General features: G+C 37.4%; 1 protein-coding gene across 8 annotated transcripts; it reads left to right on the top strand.

The window, feature by feature from the left end:
• Window positions 1-1,602: 1,602 nt before the first annotated feature.
• Window positions 1,603-21,484, top strand: LOC130010683 (PAX3- and PAX7-binding protein 1-like). 8 transcript variants are annotated; one of them, XM_056098486.1, is made up of 19 exons: window positions 1,607-1,910; window positions 3,659-3,843; window positions 4,466-4,568; window positions 5,006-5,138; window positions 6,824-6,939; window positions 7,726-8,002; window positions 8,525-8,714; window positions 10,730-10,847; window positions 11,463-11,541; window positions 12,247-12,359; window positions 13,256-13,455; window positions 14,495-14,645; window positions 15,523-15,641; window positions 17,301-17,377; window positions 18,200-18,266; window positions 18,967-19,113; window positions 19,738-19,892; window positions 20,551-20,695; window positions 20,728-21,484. In XM_056098486.1, the coding sequence occupies exons 1-18, from the start codon at window positions 1,643-1,645 to the stop codon at window positions 20,651-20,653; spliced, it is 2,601 nt and encodes an 866-aa protein (XP_055954461.1). In that variant the 5' UTR covers window positions 1,607-1,642; the 3' UTR covers window positions 20,654-20,695; window positions 20,728-21,484. The 8 variants fall into 8 exon arrangements, 7 of the variants coding, with proteins under 7 accessions (XP_055954462.1, XP_055954463.1, XP_055954461.1 ...); XM_056098485.1 differs by having other exon boundaries at window positions 20,551-21,484; XM_056098487.1 differs by lacking the exons at window positions 14,495-14,645; window positions 15,523-15,641; window positions 17,301-17,377; ... (3 more) ...; window positions 20,551-20,695; window positions 20,728-21,484 and having other exon boundaries at window positions 1,604-1,910; window positions 12,247-12,393; window positions 13,256-13,395.
• The last annotated feature ends 1,269 nt before the right edge of the window (window positions 21,485-22,753 follow it).

Below are 22,753 nucleotides of genomic sequence, written 5' to 3'. Positions count from 1 at the left end.
AACTGTCTAGTCGTTCGGATGGTACGAAAAACCGAGGTCCCATGTACATATTGGCGTGCACGTAAAAGATCGCTTGACAGTTGAAATTCGATATAAGAGTAGGCCGTAGTGCCGCTGTCCGGGCAAGATTTCCCCCATAGCACACTGTATGGCCAGTGGCGGCGCCAGCCGTCGGTGGTTGGAGGGGCAACAGCTGGGGCAAAGTCCAAGGTTAAGGGGGCAAAGGCACGAGTTTTAAATATGGGGGATCCCTCAGAAAATTTGAAAAACAGGCTGCCGGAAATGCAGCCTGGCAGTATTTCAGGCACTGATCGTTGAGGTAAAGTGTCAAACGAACGGACTTGCGAATCCGAAGCCCACTCACGAGCGCCAAATAAGGGAGTCCTTATGGAGGGTATGGGGGACCTCCTCCAGACAATTTTGAAAAATAGACTGCCCGAAATGCTGTCTAACAATATTCAGGCACCGATTGTAGAGATAAATAAAGCTGATCAGATGCCGTCTGTTGTCTGATCACTAGTTTATCCGATCCCAGAGAGGAAAATGTCAAATAGACGGACTTGCGAACCTCAACGTAGCTCCCGAAATGCAGTCTGGCAGTATTTCAGGCATTGATCGTCGAGATAAACAGAGCTTACACCGCCTGTTGCCAAATCACTAGTTTATCTGACCAGAGAGGAAAGTGTCAAACGGACGGAGTGAGTGACCCAAAGTGAATGAACATTTTCGCCACGATATTTTGTTAAATAGATTGTCGGAAATGCATCATTTCAGACACTGGTCGTCGAGATAAATAGAGCTGGCCATGCAGATAGCCTACTGTTCGTTGCCAAATCAACAGCTTATCCAAAAAGAGGGATGTGTCATATTTTCGCCGCGTTGAACCTATACCCAAAAACTTTGACTTCTCCTCAAGTGGTTCACGTGTTATTGTTTATAGTAGGTTTACAGCAGGATGAGCTTGGTAAGAAATCACGCAGACTCTATAACATGCAAGTCTATGACTGAGTGGGGATGTGGGATTTAATTACCGTTCAAGGTATTGACTACCGAAACGTATCACTAATACTTTTTTTTATTTTCTAAAATTATTTTGGGGGGGGGGGGCAAACAGAGGACAGACCAGATTTATGAGGGGGCAAATTCCCCCCCCCCCTAGGCACCGCCACTGTGTATGGCGCATGCCCGTCTTAATTATCCCAATTCGGAGCAGAAAAGTAAGACGTTAAACCCCATTTCATTTAATAATAATAATTACTTTATTTCAAAAGGGTTGAAAATTAGGCCAATGACCTTTCTTACATTTTGCCCTTTAAACAATGAGAACATGTACATTAATAAGATAGAAAATCATTTCGTCTTGCACTCGACCATGCCTGCCTACACATAACATGTAAAATACAGACACTGTCCCGCGCATGCTTTTCAATGAAATACGTCACGCGAGTCCAATATTTCATCTAGTATAGATAATGAACGTTTAACAAGTTGCCCGTACATTATTGGAAATTACGCCAACATCAAAGGATGGCGTCACATCTGTATTCTAACTGCGACTAACTGAACATCTGCTGACCTATTAGCCGAGGTTTGCCGAGTGTAGCAGATCTCGCGATGTTCGTTTTCCGACGTGAGCTACAAAATGTCGGGCATGTTCAAGAAGCCAAAACGGAATTTTAGAAAAAAATTGTCTGAAAATAATTCAGATGAAGAGAATGGGGACTCTTTTCCGAAGAAAAAAGAATGCATCCCTTTCCTGGAAGATGTCGACGAGATGGCAATCGATAAACCCATAGAAGTTGAACAGAAAAATGAAGTAAATAATGTAAAAAAAGTGAAGAAAAAGAAAGGCGCCAAGGAAAAATCGATCACAGCTCCGACTGTACTCAGTTTTGACCATGACGAAGATGGTAATAATTAAAACATTAAGTAAAATGTATCTAATGTTGTATAATCCCTAATTTGAAATCTAACACTGATGAAGGTCGAATATAATTCATAAAGTCCTATGTTAATGGAGACCTTCAAAGTACAGGCATTCGATTAATTAATACTTACTAATAATCATTATCTACTTTGCAGCGTAGGCCTATGTGGACATGCCTCATCCCGATAATCCTAATGCTTGTACTAAACAATAAGTCAATAGAAGATGTGTTGCGCTGTTTCGACTGACTTAGGGTGGTTGCCACTGGTTGAATGGCAGAATGGTTAGCACGTGCGTGCTGTATCATAAGATCTACAGTCATTAATGATTAAGTTAATTGGCGTGGTTTCGATTCCCCGGGTGTACGTGACAAGGAGTAGGGTAGCCTGTCCAACCAAATGGGGTTTCTCCGGGTCCTCCGGTTTCCTCCCACTGCTAAAGACCCTTACGTGCAAGCAAATTACTGATATAAAATTGAACCATGTGTTAGTCCCGAAACGACCTAGTTGAGTTGAGTGAACGTTAAATCCCATTGCACTCTCTCTCTGACTGACTTAATGCAGGTAGCCTACAGGGGTTTCGGTTTACAGTTGAGTTAGATACCCCTAGCATAGCAACCTGCATGATTTGGCTATGCCCATCTTCTTGACCCAGATTTGATTTCATTTCCAAATACATTTATCTCTTAGATTTTGACAACTTTAACTGTAAGCCTGTGATTAGGGGTTTCAGGTCACGTGACTTTAGCGTGAAATCGGACAGCCAGAGGCTGAAATATACCCCACTTCAATCTACGATTCTGAATTACTATTTTTTATGAAAATGCATTACTAGCAATTGTATTGCAATTGTTTAATATCAATCTCAATATCTGCAAAGATTAAGGCTAAAAAATTACCGAAATGTAAGCGAAATTACCGTTTGTTTACATGAGACGCTCGCGGGAAAATACCGCTCTGACGTCACGCGGCCTGAGATTTTCCATTGCTATGACTCACTTCATTGGTGAATCCGCACCTTAGTTACCGGGGGATTTTGATATAGAACCAATCAAACGATAGATAACATTTTTGTGATTATTATGCTTGTTGATACCACGTGGTCGGACAATTAGACCCGGAGAAAATGGGATTTATCTGTTTTGATGACTGAAAATTGCCAAATTTCGACTAAATATAAAAAAACTTTCTTGAGGTACATGTATCATCCAGATTATAAATATTTGACATATTATCATTTAAATTATTACGATTTTAATAAATTTTAGCTGACAATAACGTGCGGATTTCAGTTTTAAAATTGGTACTAGCGATTCTGAAGGGAAAATACCGCTTATGACGTCACTCAAATATGACTGAAAAGCACTCACTTTGGTGCCATGCCACGCATTGACTGGTATTGAGCATTTTGATTACATTATTGACGTCGATCTCGGATTTTAAAATTCCATAACTTTGGATCTAATTAGAATATTTTGATGAAATAAACAAATTTGGGTAGCATTTTATGAATATTTTCACAAAATAATTTTAATTTTTTTTTTTCTGTCATTTGAAACTTTGACCTGAAACCCCTACTGTGATGTAAAGATAAAAACATTAGAATTCAGAGTGGGCTGTAATGCCGCTGTCTGACAAAATTTCACTCACTTTATGGCGTATGCCTGTATTTATTAGCCCATAGTTGGTATCCATTTGGAATAAAAACATAGTTCACATTTTCTTATTTCAGCGGATACTGAATTTTTTAAAGTAAAGAAATCTACTCAAAGTCGTAGATTAGCGAAGCAACTGAAGAAAGAGAAGATTGTTGAAAAGGATGATAAGGAGATTAATCAAGGTTCAACGAGAAAAGATCGCGACTCTGAGCAAGACATTAAGGATAAAAGCAAGGATAAAGCGGACGAAAAATTAAAGGTTTGTAATTCTTTGTATTCGGTGAGTGAGACATCTGTTGTACGTCAATGTAAAAGTAGTCCAAACATAATGACATTTGACTGTGAAATCAGGAATGATGGAACGTTCAACTGATGATTGTCATTCACCGTGACGTAATTACTGTAATTATTAAATTGTCCCGTGTACACATTAACGTGCACGTAAAAGAACCCTTGACAGCTGAATATCGAAACTAATATTTGTGACTGTCGTTTGTTTGTTCAGGGTTGACAGCTACACTGAAGCTGTCCCGAAATTTTGTGTATAGGGGTAGCTTGGACTGGGGAGTAACATAGGCCTGGTGGCGATTGAATACCACTTCTTGTTTCAGAGTCTTGTTACTTCTGTGCTATGCCAGATCAAACGCTAGTTCGATAAGAGTAGGCTGTTCAGACAAAGGTTTCCTTATAGCACACTGTATGACATATTCCCGTCTTCGTTAGCCTACTCAGTGCAAAACAGTAGGACATTAAACCCCTGGTTCAGGCGAAGGTTTTCTCATAGCACACTGTATGACGTAGCCTACTCAGTGCAGATGTTAAACCCCATTACATTTCCTTATTAAAATGATTTTATGAATCAGCATATTATTTACTTGTAGCAACTAAGGGAAGAGTTACGTACCATGAATGGTGATGATGCAGAGAATTTAGAAGGTAGCGACGACGAAGATGAACAACATACATTTAGAGCCATGTTAGCTCGTAAGTTTATTTTTATACGTAAACGAGTTGGCATGCTAGGTGGCCTTGTGTCTAAAGTTGACGCATTTGTTAAAGTTTGAATATGTAGCTTGTACATGTTAGGGAGTAAGTTTGTTTTTATACGTAAACAAGTTGGAATGCTAGACGGCCTTGTGTCTAAAATTGAAGCATTTGTTAAGGTTTCAACTCGATTCTTGTACATGTTAGAGAGTACACTAGTCCGTCTTAAGACTCCTCTACCCCCACCCCCCAATAATCAAATTGATGAAACAAAGATAAACAGGTTTAACCCTCCCTCTTGCCTACTTTGTACAATAGTTCTTATTCGATTTCTTTCAAATTGGCAGCCATTGTTTAGTGGACATGAGACAGAACTTTTTTAGATTTTTTTAGATTTCGACAGCAAATTACTCCATGTTGATTTCTGTTGTTTATAGGAGGTGAAATTCCTGATGCTAAAACTATTCACATGATTCGTAAACAACGACAACAGGCAAGAAACGATGATTTTTTACCTCTAGAAGAGTCCGAACAAGCTGCACAGAAAAAAAAAGAATCCAGGCTAGTCAGGTAGACAAATAGTTTGTTTATTTAATGAAGTGTTATTATCCCGTGCCTAGGGCTGGGTAAAATATCGATATAAATCGATAGTATCGATTGGACGGCCCAGAAAAGCACTATCGATAGCGGTGGGTTACTATCGATTATCGCTCTTCGCCTTTTTTCTTGCGTCTGAAATGTCAATGTTTTCTTTCAGTTAATCATAATACACCGCTCACTTTAATTACTATCAAGTATCAATGTAACACATAACAAAATTGTGACTGCTTATTGAACAGCCGTTTTCATAAATTCACTCTCATTGAAACGTTACTTTAGTTTTGAAGAAATTATTGTTGAATATCGCTAAATCGGAGATACCCGGATGTGTAAATAAAGTTAGAGTTATTTCCCTTTGCAAGCTTCAGAATTCGTCTGCCATATTGATATTTTCGCGCGCGCACACGTACGCAATGTTTTGAAATGGAACAAGTTCATTTTGGTCCCTTAACATAATTATTTACGATATTTCTTCATTCGGAACCACGGCTGCATTATTTTAATAATAAACAACATCAATTTACGTATATATATACATGATATAACAAGTTTTATTAATGTTTTCCAAATAAATCTCCTTAGACAGGAGCAAACGATCTTTCGCAACTTCGTATGGTTTTGAACTTTGAACTTACTCTGTATCCAGTCTTGATGACGACCATGAGAATAAGTTTGTTTTCGATACTATCGATTATCAACCGACATTTCATTGCCGATTATCGATAGTAAAAATCACTATCGATACCCAGCCCTACCCGTGCCAAACGAAGTTAATTATAACAACCAACCATCCAGTCTTAACGAGGAGTTGGTAGCTATGGTGATTCGTTGAGTAAGGATCAATAGTTTGATCACGATATTAGCCGACAAAGCTCCCCAGGTTTCCCCAGGTCAGTGGTGGAAGACAGATTGCCGAAAAGATAAGCGCCAGTGTACATGTGTACCCCTTGACAGTTAGAATTGAGTTGGTGTCTGGGCAGATTGGTCCAGTTGGTCATTTCGGGACTAACATTGTTCAATTGTTCAATTCAATTTTTTCTCTGTGTCCTCTGGTTTCTTCCCACTGCTAAAGACCTTTACGTGCAAGCGAATCATTGGAATAAAATTTAACCATATGTTAGTCCCAAAATGACCTAGTTTCTTTCAACGTTAAACCCCATTTCTCTCCCTCTCTCTCATTTGACTCCATGATCTAAAGTGTTGAGGCTTTAGACCATCAGCCACCCAACCCTCTATCATTACTAATAGAAGTAAGACATCAGGTCAACCCAATTTAGACCATCAGTCACCCAACCCAACCCCATCACTAACACATCATGTCAACTCAATTTAGACCATCAGTCACCCAACCCAACCCCATCACTAACACATCATGTCAACTCAATTTAGACCATCAGTCACCCAACCCAACCCCATCACTAACACATCATGTCAACCCAATTTAGACCATCAGTCACCCAACCCAACCCCATCACTAACACATCATGTCAACTCAATTTAGACCATCAGTCACCCAACCCAACCCCATCACTAACACATCATGTCAACTCAATTTAGACCATCAGTCACCCAACCCAACCCCATCACTAACACATCATGTCAACCCAATTTTGACGAAAATCAATCGATATTATAAATTTTGGGTTTTTTTTTAGGGATGATGAACATGATCGAAGTGATGATGAAGAAGAAGAAAGGGTTGATTTTACCATCAATAATGCTGATCGAGAACGTCAGAGAATGAGAGATGATTTCTTAGCAGCTGAACATGGTAAATATTTAATATGTCCTACGGCAATCCTTATATCCCACAATTCATATTTACACATTGATCAGAAAGGGGAGGTCACTATGGTTCAGTGAGTTAGCGCATTGAGTGGGTAATGAGGGCTCAGTTTCTCTCCTGGCGTTGCCCAAAAAAGTTCCATGGGGATTTCTGCTGTGGTTGAGGGACGGAAGGCTTGGCAAGCGAAATACATTGTTCCTGTGTTCACGTTACAAAGCACTTGACGGCAGGATAGCGTAATAGGAGCAGGGGGAACCACCCTTCATAGCTCACTGCACTATGCACAGGATGTCTTCATTAGCCCAGTTGGTGCAGAAAGGTAGGACTTGATCCAAGATGGCGGCTCAAACTCTTGTTTCTTGAGAAATTTCACGTAGCCGAATCATTCACATTGTGTGCTAAAAATAGTTCCCATTAAATCATCAAATCGGTTGTTTTCAAATGAAATGTGGAAAATGTTCCAAGGATCATTAATATGTAATACACACCGATGCCTCATTGTCGGGAAATCGGCAGCATTTCATTCTAACAAATCCTGGGTGCGGAGCTTAGGAATGTCTGACAAGTTTTACGAGAGATAAACGAAGGGTAAACTTATCTCTGGGGCTGAGATTGATGTACAATTGATTCAGTTTTCATTACCTTCAAGAAATTTTGTATGCACATCTATTTATTATGGATGTTTGGCTAATTAGAAAACATGGTTGACTTAGTTTTTGGTAAACAATAGTCTAGGATGTAGATGACGGAATCACATTATTATAATTACAGGAAGTGATGAAGAAAGTGACCACGAACGAGAATGGGAAGCACAGCAGATCAGAAAAGCAGCGTTGATGCCTGGTCAAGAAGCGCTAACTTACGAACAGAATAGTTCTAACTCCGTTCCTGAACCCATAATTAACTATAACATGAATAATTTAAATAGTGTTGCCACGGGTAACGTGGTTCCATTGACCAATCAGTTTAAACCATTTGCATCTTTAATGAGGGGGAAGGACTCGTCCAATATCACGATCGAATCAATCAGAAAGAGGCTACAGGAGAGGTAAGAATTTTTAAAGAACAAAAGATTGCATAAAAAATAATTTCACCCATTTTTATATCTTTATTTTATTTTGGGTGGCCGTGTGATTTAGGACTGCGTTTCAAATCATTAAATCTGTCATTCAAGTTGCATGTTTTGATTCCCCGCTTGTAAGTGACAAGGAGTAGGTTCGCCTGTCCAAACCTTGTGGGTTTTCTCTAGGGCCTCCGGTTTCCTCCCACTGCTAAAGACCGCTACGTGAAAACAAAATTATTGAAATAAAGTTAAACCATATGTTAGTCCCAAAATGACCTAGTTTGTGCCGAGTGGATGTTAAACCCCATCTCTCTCTGGTTATATACCAAATGTTGGCAAATTGTCATTTCATTATTTCTTTGTAAATATTCAATGAAATTTATTGTACTGATAATCCCTCAGAGATTCAATTTCACAATTTTGTCATTTTTCAGAGATTCAATTTCACAATTTTGTAGTTTTTCGAATTGTTTATTGTAATTTTTTTTTTTTTTTTTTTTTAAAAAGAATGAATGAATTGGATACTGTCTATCGAACCCACAAGTTGGAATTAGACCGTTTGGTTCACGATGTCGAGGATACGGAGAAGGAAATGGAAGAGTGCACGGAAAAGGTTCCGGTGTTGGAGAAACAGTACAAGTTTTTCCAGGAAATGAGGGGGTATGTTCGCGACTTGGTCGAATGTCTTAATGAAAAGGTGGGTCATAGATTTAACTGGCAGAGAAGTGAGGCTTTAATAGGAAGCCTTGTGCAGGAGGAATTTAGAGGGATAGGGAGAATTTAGAGGATGGGGAGAATTTAGAGGATGGGGAGAATTTAGGAGATACAGATAATTTCGGGGGAAAGGGAGAATTTAGAGGATGGGAAGAATTTAGGAGATACAGATAATTTCGGGGGAAGGGAGAATTTAGAGGATGGGAAGAATTTAGGAGATACAGATAATTTCGGGGGGAAAGGAGAATTTAGAGGATGGGGAGAATTTAGAGGATGGGAAAACATAGCGGGATGGGGAGAATTCATACAGATAGGGAGAATTTATAACTATTAGGGGAATGGGGAGAATAAAAGGAATGGGGAGACTTTGGAAGGGATATGGAGAATTGGAAAGGGTGACTTAGGAGGTATATGGAGAGTTTAGAAGGATGAGGAAGAATGTAAGAATTAAAAGGAATGGAGATAAATCGATCAGGGAGGATTCGGAATATTAAGTAGAGTTTAAAGGGATGAGGAGTATTCGAGAAATGAAGAGGATTAAAGATATGGCTAGAATAATTTAGAGGGATTGGGAGAATTCAGAGGGATGGGAAGAATTTAGAGGAATTGGGAGAATTCAGAGGGATTGGGAGAATTCAGAGGGATTGGGAGAATACGGAGGGATGGGAAGAATTTAGAGAATCAGAGGGTTGGGTTGTCGAACATGTCTGTTAATAAGTCATTTTGATCAGAAGCTTGTTGGGGTTTTTTTTCAGAGTCCTGACTTCCACAGACTGCACTCAATCAATTTATTGAAATAAAATTGTAGCATATGTTAGTCCTGAAATTACCTAGTCTGTATTGAGTGGAAGTTAAACCCCATTTCTCTCTCTTACTTTATCTTCTTTCAGCTGCTTTAGACTTGAAAACCATCATCATCATCATCGTTCCATCATCACTACAACTTGGGTATCATTTAGTTGCATTGTTTTACCAAGAGTTTCTGTATTTAATGTTTAGTTTCATTCCATTGTTAGCAAATTGTTCCAATCGGGTTTGACGTCCTACTGTTCTGCTCCGACTGGGATAATAAAGACACGGTCATCATTTTTCCTGGTGTTGCATAGTTTAAATGGTCCGTCTAGATTAGATAATGAGTGTTGGGTTTACAACTGTTTACTAGTGGTGTTGAGTAATTCACAAACTATTTAATTACACAATACTTCTAGTGAAAGTAAACAGTTCTGAACATGATACCCGAGTTGTAGTGCATCATCATCATTAGTTTCATTAGTCATCATCATCATCTTGATTTGAACATCTATCATAATCATCATTATTTTGATTTGAACATATGTCATAATCATCATTATTTCATCATTTTCATCATCAGGACCATTACAATGTTATTCATTCTTTTAATTTGTCATAATCATCATTATTATCAGAATAATCATTATTTTCTTCAAAATCATCATTTTCTTCAAAATGATTTTTTTTCATAAACATCATCTTTTAATTACCGGTAGCCATGATCTTCATTATTTTCATCCAAATCATTATTTTCATCAAAATCAGCATTATTTTTTCATCATCATTTTCATCAAAATCATCAGTATTCTTATCAAAATCATCATCATTTTCATCAAAATCAGCATTATTTTTTCATCATCATTTTCATCAAAATCAGCATTATTCTTATCAAAATCATCATCATTTTCATCAAAATCAGCATTATTCTTATCAAAATCATCATCATTTTCATCAAAATCAGCATTATTCTTATCAAAATCATCAGTATTTTCATCAAAATCAGCATTATTCTTATCAAAATCATCAGTATTTTCATCAAAATCAGCATTATTTCATCAAAATCATCAGTATTTTCACCAAAATCTGCATTTTTAATTAGACATGATCATCATTTTCATCATTGTCCCATTTATTACATCTTCACCATCATTTTAATGTTCTGAAAAGATCAAATTTTAACAGGTTTTTTTTTTATTTTCAATACAGGTTCCTACAATCAACAGTTTTGAAACCAGAATGAACAACATCCTCCGTCAACGTGCTGATATACTTTTACAGAGACGACAGCAAGATGTCAGAGATCAGTGTCAAGATTATATGACAAGTCGGTATTTCTTGACGTCACAATGCCATGACATGTTATCTCATGTCATTCACTATGTCACAACATTTTAAATCAACATGTAATTTTTTTTCAGCAGCATATATTTATTTTGTCTTTAATTTTCAAGACATTTGCTCCTTTTTTTTTTTTTTTTTTTTTTTTTTTTTCAAAAATGATCAACTTTGTTAGTTGGCCGGGATTAAAACTTGATAGTGGGCTTGGATTAAAACCTTTTAGCAAGCTTGGATTATGTAAAACATTTACAAAGCTGGATAAAATCCTACAAAATAATTCCATCACTCCAGTCTAGAAGTTAAATTTCTTGGATAGACACCAAAAGAAAATTTGATGAAGACCTAGTCTGTTTGAAGTCAACATTAGTCGAATCTATCAAACCCATGCCATTTGTTTGTTTCTGCCATCTGTTTGTTTGTTTTTTTTGTTTTTTTTAAATATGACCAGTTCCAAGTTTATTTGAATAATTTCACATCAATTCTTGTAGAAATTTGATTGTTTAGTTTGTCACAGTATTATTTCTTTGAAGAACTAAAAGATGTTACAAATATTCTGTAGACAGGTTCATGTCTGTAATCCTAATTCTCCGATTGATTTTAGATAAGAAACATCAGGTTGTCATGGAAACACAAGAAGAACATTCTCGTCAACGTAGAGTTGCTGAAAGAGAAGCAAGACGGTAAGATCTTGTCTAAAAATAGTTTTAAAAATTACAGAGGCGTGGCTAGATTTAGCTTGAATGGGGCCCTAGCTGAATATTTCACTGGGGGCCTGTACATCAACAAGGGGACATATTCTGGTCATTGTCTGTCATACTCACACAAATGGAATTTGTATGTCAGTATCGCCTGTCCAACCTCGTTGGTTTTCTCCGGGTCCACGATCTCCTCCCACTGCTAAAGACCTCTAAGCACATGCGAATTATTGAAATAAAATTGAACCATGTGTTAGTCCCGAAATGACCTAGTTTGTGTCGAGTGGACGTTAAACCTCCTCTCTCTCTCTCTCTTTCTCTCTCTCTCTCTCTCTCTCTCTCTCTCTCTCTTCCTCCCCTCTCTCTCTCTCTCTCTCTTCCTCCCCTCTCTCTCTCTCACTCTCTCTCTCCCCCTCTCTCTCTCTCTCTCTCTCTCTGTATGTCAGTATACAAAATAATAAATAAAATTATAAGTAGAACAAATTTTTCGAACTAATTTTGGGGCCCCTGGAACCCTGCAAATGTTATTTGTACGTCAGTACGGTAGAAAGATATGTTTTTTAGCACAAACATTTACAACATAATAAAATTATAAATACACCATTTTATTAGAACTGATTTTGGGGGCCCTGAATGCAGCATGTAAACATTTTTTTAAAATGCTTTTTTTTTTATCTCCCATTTTTACAGGTCACGAAGACGAAGAGCCAGAGAATCGAAGAATATATTTGGACACCACGATGGTCTGTCGTCAGACGACGAAGAAAATCAATCTGAAATTTCTAAATTCGTGGTTGAGAAAGGTGGCTTTCTTTACATGTCTTCTACACCTGGAGGGTTATTACAAAATATTTCTCCCTTTTATAACTGCACAGGCATCATTACTTATATCAGATACATGTGCAGTAATAAGACCTTTGTTTTAGAGAATTCAGGATCATGTCTAGCGGATCCCTAAAAACTGATGATGTGATTTATCTGAAGACTTCTTTAGATTTCATCGTTTAGACTGCACAGGCATCATTATTATGATGAATTGAAAGACTTTTGTTGAAGAGACTTGAAGTTTGATGAAATGACCGTGTTGACTAACTATTTAAGTAAAGTCGAGTGACTCTTGAAAGACTATGTCACGTTCCTGTGTGAACACAAATGAAAAATTGGTCGTAAAAATAAAAAAAACTGGAAAGAACAGTACAGACGCCTGAGAAGAATTTTTACAAGATATTATTTTTGTGGACTTTGAGATATTCAACTGTTTTAAGCATCCACATATTTTAAGCAGAACACCCATAATGTTTGAACAGAACACCCATCAAAGAGAACACCCACAATTTTTTAACATTCGTAATAATAAAATAGAACGTACAGCTCATTCCAAGAGAACACCTCCCATCTTTTAACAATAACTATTTGTCAACAGTAAAAACTTGTGTACTGTTAAATACATTCCATTTACTTTTAGAAACAGTAATACCCCTAATTCTTACCCCAAAATATCTTTACTAAATATAAATATTCCCAGAAGCATGGTCCCTTTTACGGCACAGTAATACCCCTAATTCTCACCCCAAAATATCCTTCCTAAATATAAGTATTCCCAGACGCTTTGTCCCTTTATTGTTAAGAACTGTTCTGAGAGTCCATGGCAGTTCCTGTTAAATTATTTATGTAAATCAAGCATGTTTTTATATTTTAGATGATATTATAAAAGGTACAGAAAGATTATTTGAAGATACGATCGATGACTACAGTAAACTGGACAGTGTTAGAAAACAATTTGAGAAATGGAAGTTTCGTTATGAAGATAATTATCGTGAAGCTTATATCGGACTGTGTATACCGAAGCTTGTTAATCCTTTTATACGACTAGCTTTGGTTGATTGGAATCCTCTTAAGGTATGTCACCTCTCCCAACTTTGTGGGTTTTCTCTGTGCCTTTTGGTTTCCTCCCACTTTATTATTCATGGGAGTTGGATGGCTGAATGGTTAGCACGTGCGCGCTGTATCATAAGGCCTGTCATTGAGTGGTTTCGATTCCCTGGTTATACGTGACCTGGAGTAGAGTCGTCTGTCCAATCTCGTGGGTTTTCTCCGGGTCCCCTGATTTCCTCCCGCTGCTAAAGACCCCTACGTGCCAGCAAATTATTGAAATAAAATTAAACCATATGTTAGTCCAGAAATGACCTAGTTTGTGTCGAGTTGGCGTTAAACCCCATTTCTCTCACTCCCTCCAACTTTGTGGGTTTTCTCTGTGTCCTGGTTTCCTCCCACCTTATTATTGAAGTAAAATTGAACCATATGTTAGTCTTGTGTTCGATTCCTGTGTTAACAGAGAAAGTGTATTGGGATTTTTCCCCCTTCAGTGGTGTACAACCAAGTGCTTGGCAAGGCACAAAGTATAGTCATTGAGATGGCACGGAAAACCGAGGTCCTGTGTACACATTGCTGTGCACGTCAAATAACCCCAGACAGATGGAAATCGAATTAAAGCAGCATTATTGAAGAATAAAGAGCTGACAGTTGTCACTATAATAGTTAAGATATAGATAATGTAAAGAGAATATGCTGAAAATTTCAGTCATATTACTTTACGAGGCAAGAAAACCTCATTTTAAAAACACTGTGGCCTTGATTGTTACAGTTACGATAATAAACAAACTCACAATTATCCATATTTCTGGTTAATATTGAACCGCAGTTAATGTTCAGAGTCTGACGTCATAGGGTCAAGTGTCGCTCGTCAGACCTTCATGTAGTACAGGACATCGAAAGTATAAAATAAGGAAACGAAATATAGATCTGTAGTTTTATCAGATTGTGTCTGGACCCAACCTTTGATAAAAAATCGGAAAAAGACTTTAAATTTCTATGTGTTCTAAAATATTTCTTTTCAACCCCAAACCTTATTCCTGATATAATTGTTATATTTTCACAGATTTCTGTAGATTTTGAAGAAATGGAGTGGTATAATTCGTTAATATTATTTGGTTGCCGTGGTGAAGACGATATTACACCAGATCGTTCAGATGAAGATACCAGAATAATACCATCCGTTATAGATAAAATTATATTACCTAAAATAACTTGTAAGTTGGTCCTTGAAATCAAATTATTTATGGAGTACATGTAGTTCAGTTATGATCCCTTGTCCCTTGATGTTTGGGGGGGGGGGGGGCGAGTTGGGGGGGGGGGGGCGAATGGTTAGCGTTTTCGCAATGTATCATAAAGTCTGTCATTGAGTCAACTGGCGTGGTTTTGATTCCCCGCCTGTTGTTTGTGACAAGGAATAGGGGCGTTTGTTCAACCGTGTGGGTTTTGCCCAGGTCTTCTAGTAGTTTTCCTCCCCTGCTAAAGACCCCTTCACGCAAGCGGATTATATCAATAAATTGAACCATATGTTAGTCCCAAAATGATTTAGTTTGTGTCGAGTGGACGTTAAACCCCATTTCTCTCTTTCTCTCGTGTTGAAGTTAATGGGGAGATGTGGAAATGGTCTCTGTTACTCTTTCCATCCTGGGTTTGTTTCTGTAAGTCCAGTGTGCGTTCGATCCCCCCCCCACCCACAACAGTCAATGATGTAGGCCGGTAGGGTCTGGGTCTGATACATGCTGTATGCCTGTCTTATTACCCGAGTCAGGGCAGACCAGTAGGACAGTAAATCCCATTTCATTCCATTTAAACAACTGATAGAGAACCTAAAATTGATGTAAATCTCAAGCAGAAGTAATAATATCTGATCCACAGATTTGGGGGGCACTTTAAACCTTAAAATCTGCCATTGAGTTTTGATACATGTCAAGGAGAAGCCTCACCTGTCTAATCACATGGAATTTCTCCTGGTTTTCCACTTTCTTTACAAGAGAGGTATTGAAATAAAATTGAACCTTATTTGAGTCCCAAAATTTGCTAGTTTGTGTTGGTCAAGTGGATGTTAAACCCTATTTCTGTTGTTTCCTTCCACAGATTTATGTCAGCATGTTTGGGATCCGATGTCGACCACACAGACGTCCCGATTGGTCAACCTGGTACAGAAACTCGTCAATGATTATCCCACTGTTAACGCTAATAATAAAAACACACAGGTTAGTTTTATAAGGTCAAGGTTGTAATAATACACATACGCTTTGCATCATAAGGTCTGTCATGAGTCAACTAGCATGGTTTTATTTCCCTGGTTGTACATGACAAGGAGTAGGGTCGCCTGTCCAACCTCGTGGGTTTTTTTCCGGGTCTTCCAGTTTAATAATACTGTCCCAAACAGTGATCAGGAAATGAACGCTTTTAAATTGGACTCTTGTTACCAAAATGTCCCGATTGTCAAGTTACATTAGTATGAAAATAAATACTTGATTATTCATTTTAACATTAAATGACGAGTATTTTAGTCTGTTTACATCTGTGCTATCAGATGATCTAGAGAGTTGATTATAGACTTGTCATGTCAATAAATGGCTAGTTTCAGATGCATTATGTAAGAATCAAATCTGCTCGTTATAGGTCGTTAATTTGGCTTCCAATGTTATAAAAATTATTATTTATACATTTATTATGGCTTCAATTAAAGATACATTATGGGAGATTCGATAACGAGTTGGCAGTTCTCACTATAATAATTAAAAACTAGATAACATTAGGGCAATTTGCTGAAAAATTCATTCAAATTGATCCACTATGAACTAAGCCAATAAAATTTCTGCCTAGCCTCGGTCATCATTACTAAAGTCAGTACGATAAACAGCATAGTCTCGATTATCCATTTAAATGTTTAATCGAAAAGGAAAGTTATGCAGTAAATAGGATCACAATCCACTTAAGATCACAGGCTAGCGATGCCATCGAGAGTTGATTATGGTCTGGATATGTTAATGTCTAATTAATAGTTTATATAACATTTCATGCCTAAGAAAGACCTGCAATAGACAGATTTAGCTCTTGCATAATGGTCGCCTGTCCAACCTCGTGGGTTTTCTCCGGGTCCTCCGGTTTCCTCCCACTGCTAAAGACCCCTACGCGGAAGCGAATTATGTTAATAAAATTAAACCAAATGTTAGTCCTGAAATGACCTAGTTTGTGTCGAGTGGACATTAAACCCCATTTCTCTCTCTCTCTCTTGCATAATGTATCTTTTATTTGATTAGAACACTTCGATCATTTAATGATTTAATTTAAAAATGGTGAAGCAAGGCTAAGTAAGTCTGTGTTACTATAATAAGCAATCAAAACGCTCAAATTAAAGTCATTCGATTGAAATGTTCCATATATTTTTATTATCTATATTTTGAACGTCCAGCTCTTTATCTAAATCTTACACAATGTATCTTTAATGTAACTATTATAGCAAGAACGTCCAGCTCTTTATCTAAATCTTACACAATGTATCTTAATATAACTATTATAGCAAGAACGTCCAGCTCTTTATCTAAATCTTACACAATGTATCTTTAATGTAACTATTATAGCAAGAACGTCCAGCTCTTTATCTAAATCTTACACAATGTATCTTTAATGTAACTATTATAGCAAGAACGTCCAGCTCTTTATCTAAATCTTACACAATGTATCTTTAATGTAACTATTATAGCAAGAATGTCCAGCTCTTTATCTAAATCTTACATAATGTATCTTAAATAATTTATGTGACATTTGAGGTCAAAAAGACCTTTTGCATAATTAAACTGGACTACATTCCACTCGACAAAAATAAATGTTTTTATAATTTTTGTATGTCTTCTTCCTTTCAGTCTTTATTGAAAGCTATAGCAGATAGAATGAAGAAATCACTGGATGATGATGTCTTCATGCCTCTATATCCAAAATCGTAAGTATTAAATGCACAACAAACCAGATGAAAAGACTGGACAATCAGAAATGTGTATTACATGTATGTCAATGTTAACACTAGAGTGTATCTGCATCAGTTCAACTTCTTCATCAAGGCATGGAGCCAAGGTGGCTAAGTGGGTACGGTGCTGGCTCGCTAGTTTGAAGGTTGCGGGTGGTTCGATCCCGGCAGTGGCCGAGAAAGTTCATCGGGATTTTCCGGCGTGGTTTCTTCTTGTCAGTGATGCAGGACAAAAGGGCCTGACAAAGATGAGACGAAAAACCAAGGTCCCATGTACATATTATTGTGCATGTAAAAGTTGGAGTTTGATATATAAGAGTATGCCATAGCGCCACTGTTAGGGCAAAATTTTCCTCATAGCACACATCATTAGCCCAGTCTGAGCATAACAGTAGGACGTTAAACCCCATTTTATTTCGTTATGGCACAAATAACCATGTTGTTAATCTGCATTTAGAAAATATGTGCTATATTATAATGTAAATGTTATTATCTAATTAATCCGACCCCCATGATCATTAGACTGATTTGTTTGATATTGATAGAGGTCGAACATTTTAACTCATTGTATATAACATCTTTATTGTTTTAATCGTAATTAATCACATCTGAGGTTTAAAAACTGATTTGTATGATATTGATAGAACTATTGTTTTACTATATTTATTTAACATAGAGAAACGTGCAACAGTCAGGTGACTTAACTGATAACATGACTTTGTTTGTATTTTAAGAGCCAATGGAAAAATTGAAGGTTTTAATTTTAAATGTTAAAACTGTGTGTTATTTATATTTTAGAGTGCTAGAAAATAGATCATCGGGTCCAACCGTTTTCTTTCATCGTCAACTATGGTCGTGTATAAAGGTAACAAATTCTCCTGTATTGTAGTTAAAGAGAAATGGGTTTAACATCCACACGACATAAACTAGGTCATTTCGGGAATAACATATGGTTCAATTTTATTTCAATAATTTGCTTGTGCGTCGGGTTATTTAACAGTTGGAGGTAACCTGGAGAAAACCTACAGGGTTGGACAGGCGACCGACCCAACTCCTTGTCACGTACAACCGGGGATTCGAGTTTTATTTAAAGACCACTTTAATTGAAAGAAAAGTTTACTCTATTTAAATCTTAAAATATCCTGGTTGATGTTGTGTGGATATTCATCTCTCTCTCTCTCTCTCTCTCTCTCTCATGTGCCTGTCTTCATTAGCTCAGTCTTCATTAGCTCAGTCGGAGCACAACAGTAGGTGGTTAAACCCCATTTCATTTCATTAGACCAGTGGGAGCAGAACATTGGGACTTTAAACCCCATTTCATTTCATTTGACCAGTCAGAGCAGAACAGACGTTAAACCCTATTTCTCTCTCAATCCCTTGAAAGGTGGAAATCTAGTAAGCACAAGAATTTCTAGTGACAGTCCATGCCCAACTGAACACGAAAAACTATCTCATCCAATCGGCAGAACTTAACATTTGATTACTTCACAATTTTGCTCTGTGACAGGCCTTGATTGGGATTGTGTTAATTTGAAACTGTAACTATTGTATTTGTATTATTTCAGTTACTGGGTAATATATTATCATGGCAGGGTATTTTATCATCAAGTGTGTTACAACATCTGTCATTGGACGGTTTATTAAACAGATATATCGTACTTGGTCTCTACTCTTCTTGTTTAACTAAAGAAGCTCTCGAAAAATCACAAGCTGTAAGTACAGATGGAAGACCTCGAAATATGATAATACTGTACTGTGAATTCATTGCTTGGAATTCCATCTTCATTAACTCAGTCTGGGCAGAATAGTAGGATATTTAATCCACATTTTATTTATTTGCTTGGGAAAAATTATAATAAATAATTCTCTGCTGATAAGGGTCTGGCTAGAAGGACAGAAAGCAAAGGTTCTGTGTACTTTTGAGTAACTCATTCGTTGCATATTCAGCATTATTATTATTATTATTATTATGATGATGATGATTACACATTTCCCTTACGGCACACTGCATTAGGCAAGAAGGAGTTGGATGGCTGAATGGATTAAGCATGCGTCATTGTGTCAATGGGTGTGATTTCGATTCCCCGCTTTTCCGTGACCATGAGTAGGGTCGTCTGCCCAACCTCGTGGGTTTTTTCCAGGTCCTCCGGTTTTCTCTCACTGCTAAAGACCCCTACGCGCAAGCGAATTATGGATATAAATTTGAACCATATGTTAGCTGTGAAATTACCTAGTTTGTGTCCATTGGACGTCCAATTTTCTGCTGTCAAGTATTCTATAAGCAGACAGCTGGGTGTCTTTCAGTTTTTCATCCATCATTGTGTATTATATTGTAGATTATTTCCACGTTCCCTAAAGAATGGTTTATTGACCTGGAAGAAGATAAAACTTTACCCAAGTTGGAGAATCTATGTCGATATCTATTACAAGTTGCTGATCAGCTTCACAAGAGTAGTATAATGGTTAAAGATAGCGAAAGGCTGGAAAATAGGTAAACAGATTTACTTCCTAGACAGTCCTGGAAACTGTTAGTCAGGTGGTGTTGAACTCTATAGACATACCTGGGAACTGTCAGGTGTTGTTGAACCCTCTAGACAGGCCTAGGAACTGTCAGGTAGTGTCAAACCTTCTAGACAGGCCTGGAAACTGTCAGGTGGTGTCAAACCTTCTAGACAGGCCTGGGAACTGTCAGGTGATGTTGAACCTTCCAGACAGGCCTGGGAACTGTCAGGTGGAGCCACCGTCGCTAAGTGAGTAAGACACTGGCTCACTAGCTTAGAGGTCGCAGATTCGCGTCGAGAAAGTTCCTCAGAATTTTCTGGCATGGTTTCCCCCTTGTCAGTGATGCAGGACGGAGAGTCTGACAAGGACAGCTATCTAGTCGTTCGGATATGATGGAAAAACTGAGGTCCCATGTACACATTGGCATGCACATAAATGAACCCTTGACAGTTGCAATTCAAAATAGCATTGCTGTCCTGGTAAAGTTTACCTCATAGCACACTGTAAGGCGTGTGCCCTTCTTCATTTGCCCAGTCAGTGCAGGACAGTAGGACGTTAAACTCTATTTCATTTTATTTCATATGTTGATCCTGAAATGACCTGTCTATCTCTAATTTTAAAACAATTGTTTGGTTTTTTTGTTTCAGGAATTATATTAAACAAATCAGTAAATTTTTAATATTAATCCACGCCACAGATCACGCCATATTTCTTTCTAACACATACAGTTTCAAGATCGGAAAAGTTTAATCTAACACAGGTTCAAGATTGGAAAAGTTTAATCTAACACAGGTTCAAGATTGGAAAAGTTTAATCTAACACAGGTTCAAGATTGGAAAAGTTTAACTTCTCTAACACATACAGTTTCAATTTAACTATAATTTTACAGAGTTTTACATTGTGATGTGAGTTCTATGACCTGGTCTGGAAATACAGAGTTTTATTTCTACCAAATTATCAGACAAATAAACAAGTACTTGATGGTTTGAACTCTAGATATATTTGTGATGTGAATTCCATGAGGTGGTCTGGAAATTTTCTGATGATTTGAACTTAAAAAAATTTGTACTGGACATGGTATTAAAAATAAACATAAAACTACATTGAATGAAGACAAATATGTGCAGGACTTATTGACAAACACCAGAGGAATTTTGCCGGACCAAACTTCAATACTGTGTATTTCTAGGGCCGGCTTGGAGCAGATTGGATTAATTGTGTGCTGAGATAATTTTCTCTAGTCTTATCAATCAAAATTTCTTTTGTACATTTTTAATAATGAAGAAGACTGAGACCAGAGGAATTTTGCGGAACCAAACTTCCAATATTGTGTATTTCTAGGACTTGTTTGAAGCCGATGAGACGAATTGTTTTCATGTTTTAGCAACAATAGGGTAATCTACTTTATATCAATCTAAACTTCTCTTGTATATTTTTAGTAAGAAGTAGTCATTTCTCGTTATTGGTGATGTAATTCGGATGGGATGAAAAAATGTGTAATTTATTAAAAGAATATTAAATATCCCCAGACGGTTGTAAATCAAATTAACTAGAGGCTATAAAACATTGTTTTCACACATCTTCACGGTTCAACCTCATTTCATTTCATTTTGTTCTGGTTTTATACCAAATCTTTGTCACTTTTATGCAATATGTTGATGGATCGACTCATCAATGGATAGGGATGTTATTTCTGGAAGTAAAATAACCAGAACTTTCAGAAAGAATTATTTTGTGTATTATGGAAGATGATAGAAAGAAATGTTTCTGGGGTAATCTATAGTATATAATACAGTACACCTCATATAATTTGGTTCTTCGCTCAACTCGGATAAAATCGTTTAGACCCTTTGATCCTGCACGTTTTCTTATTTAATTTCTGTGCGCAAGTCGGATCTTCGCTTAACTCGGATCAGAATGTTCGGTCCATTTGATCTAATTCCGGCTTTTTTCCTTCGCCTAAGTCGGATTGGCAGTTTGTTCACAACATATAAGACAAAACGAAATTGGAATTTTTGAAAAAATTTGATAGTAATTGACTGAAGTTTCTCAATTTTTCAACAATTCTAATTTTTCCCCACCCCAGCTTACCTAAATTTTGTTTCGTCTTATATGGCCAAGCCACGTAAATCCGTACGCCACCCCATATCTAGACCTCAATGTTGCCTGCCAAAGCCGTTTAGCAGAAGGGGACCGATTTTTATCAGCATGTTGTGTTGCACATACTTTCTCTAGCGAGGTAAGCAAGGTCTTATTTTCTCACTAAGATGTTCCTTTACATTGTTCAGGTGTTCACACGGACTGACACGCGACCGTTTAGCAGTAAAAAATTGGCCAGTAAAATTGACTGGGAGCTGATTTTATTTCGCCAAGGATTCAATAGGACGATTCCTGAACGTACAGGGCGAGTGTAATGAGACCTACGTTCAGAGCTGAACTACAGTAGAGATTGCTGAATGTTAGCATACAATACTGAATGTACAGGGCGATAATGAGATCTACGTTCAGAGCTGAACTAGGTCTGCGGCTAACTCAGATAAAATTGATCAGTCCATTTAGATTCGACTTATACGAAGTTTTCTGTATGATCATTTTATAGATAACAGGGTTCCCGCGGTTCTGTTTTAATAGATAGCAGGGTTCCCGCGGTCCCTGTTTTAATAGATAGCAGGGTTCCCGCGGTCCCTGTTTTAATAGATAGCAGGGTTGCTGCGGTCCTTGAAAATCCTTGAATATCCTTAGATTTAAAATTTCTTTTTCAAGGTCTTGAATATCCTTGAATTTCGCGGAAATAGGAAAATATCCTTGAATTTCAGTTGAGATCCTTAATTTTGTTTCAAATTGGTAATA

Source organism: Patella vulgata, chromosome 2 (genome assembly GCF_932274485.2).
Source record: "Patella vulgata chromosome 2, xgPatVulg1.2, whole genome shotgun sequence".
Classification (NCBI taxonomy): Eukaryota; Metazoa; Mollusca; class Gastropoda; family Patellidae; genus Patella; species Patella vulgata.
The sequence above is the reverse complement of the archived record's forward strand: the minus strand, read 5'-3'. Positions and strand labels throughout refer to the sequence as shown.

What these genes read in the sequence shown, in the direction of transcription:
- LOC130010683 (XM_056098486.1), top strand. Translation starts at nt 1,643, where the DNA reads ATGTCGGGCATGTTCAAGAAGCCAAAACGGAATTTTAGAAAAAAATTG. An exon ending in ATGCCTCTATATCCAAAATC is followed by an intron (nt 17,378 to 18,199) that starts GTAAGTATTAAA and finishes TTTATATTTTAG; the next exon opens with AGTGCTAGAAAATAGATCAT. An exon ending in CTCTCGAAAAATCACAAGCT is followed by an intron (nt 19,114 to 19,737) that starts GTAAGTACAGAT and finishes ATTATATTGTAG; the next exon opens with ATTATTTCCACGTTCCCTAA.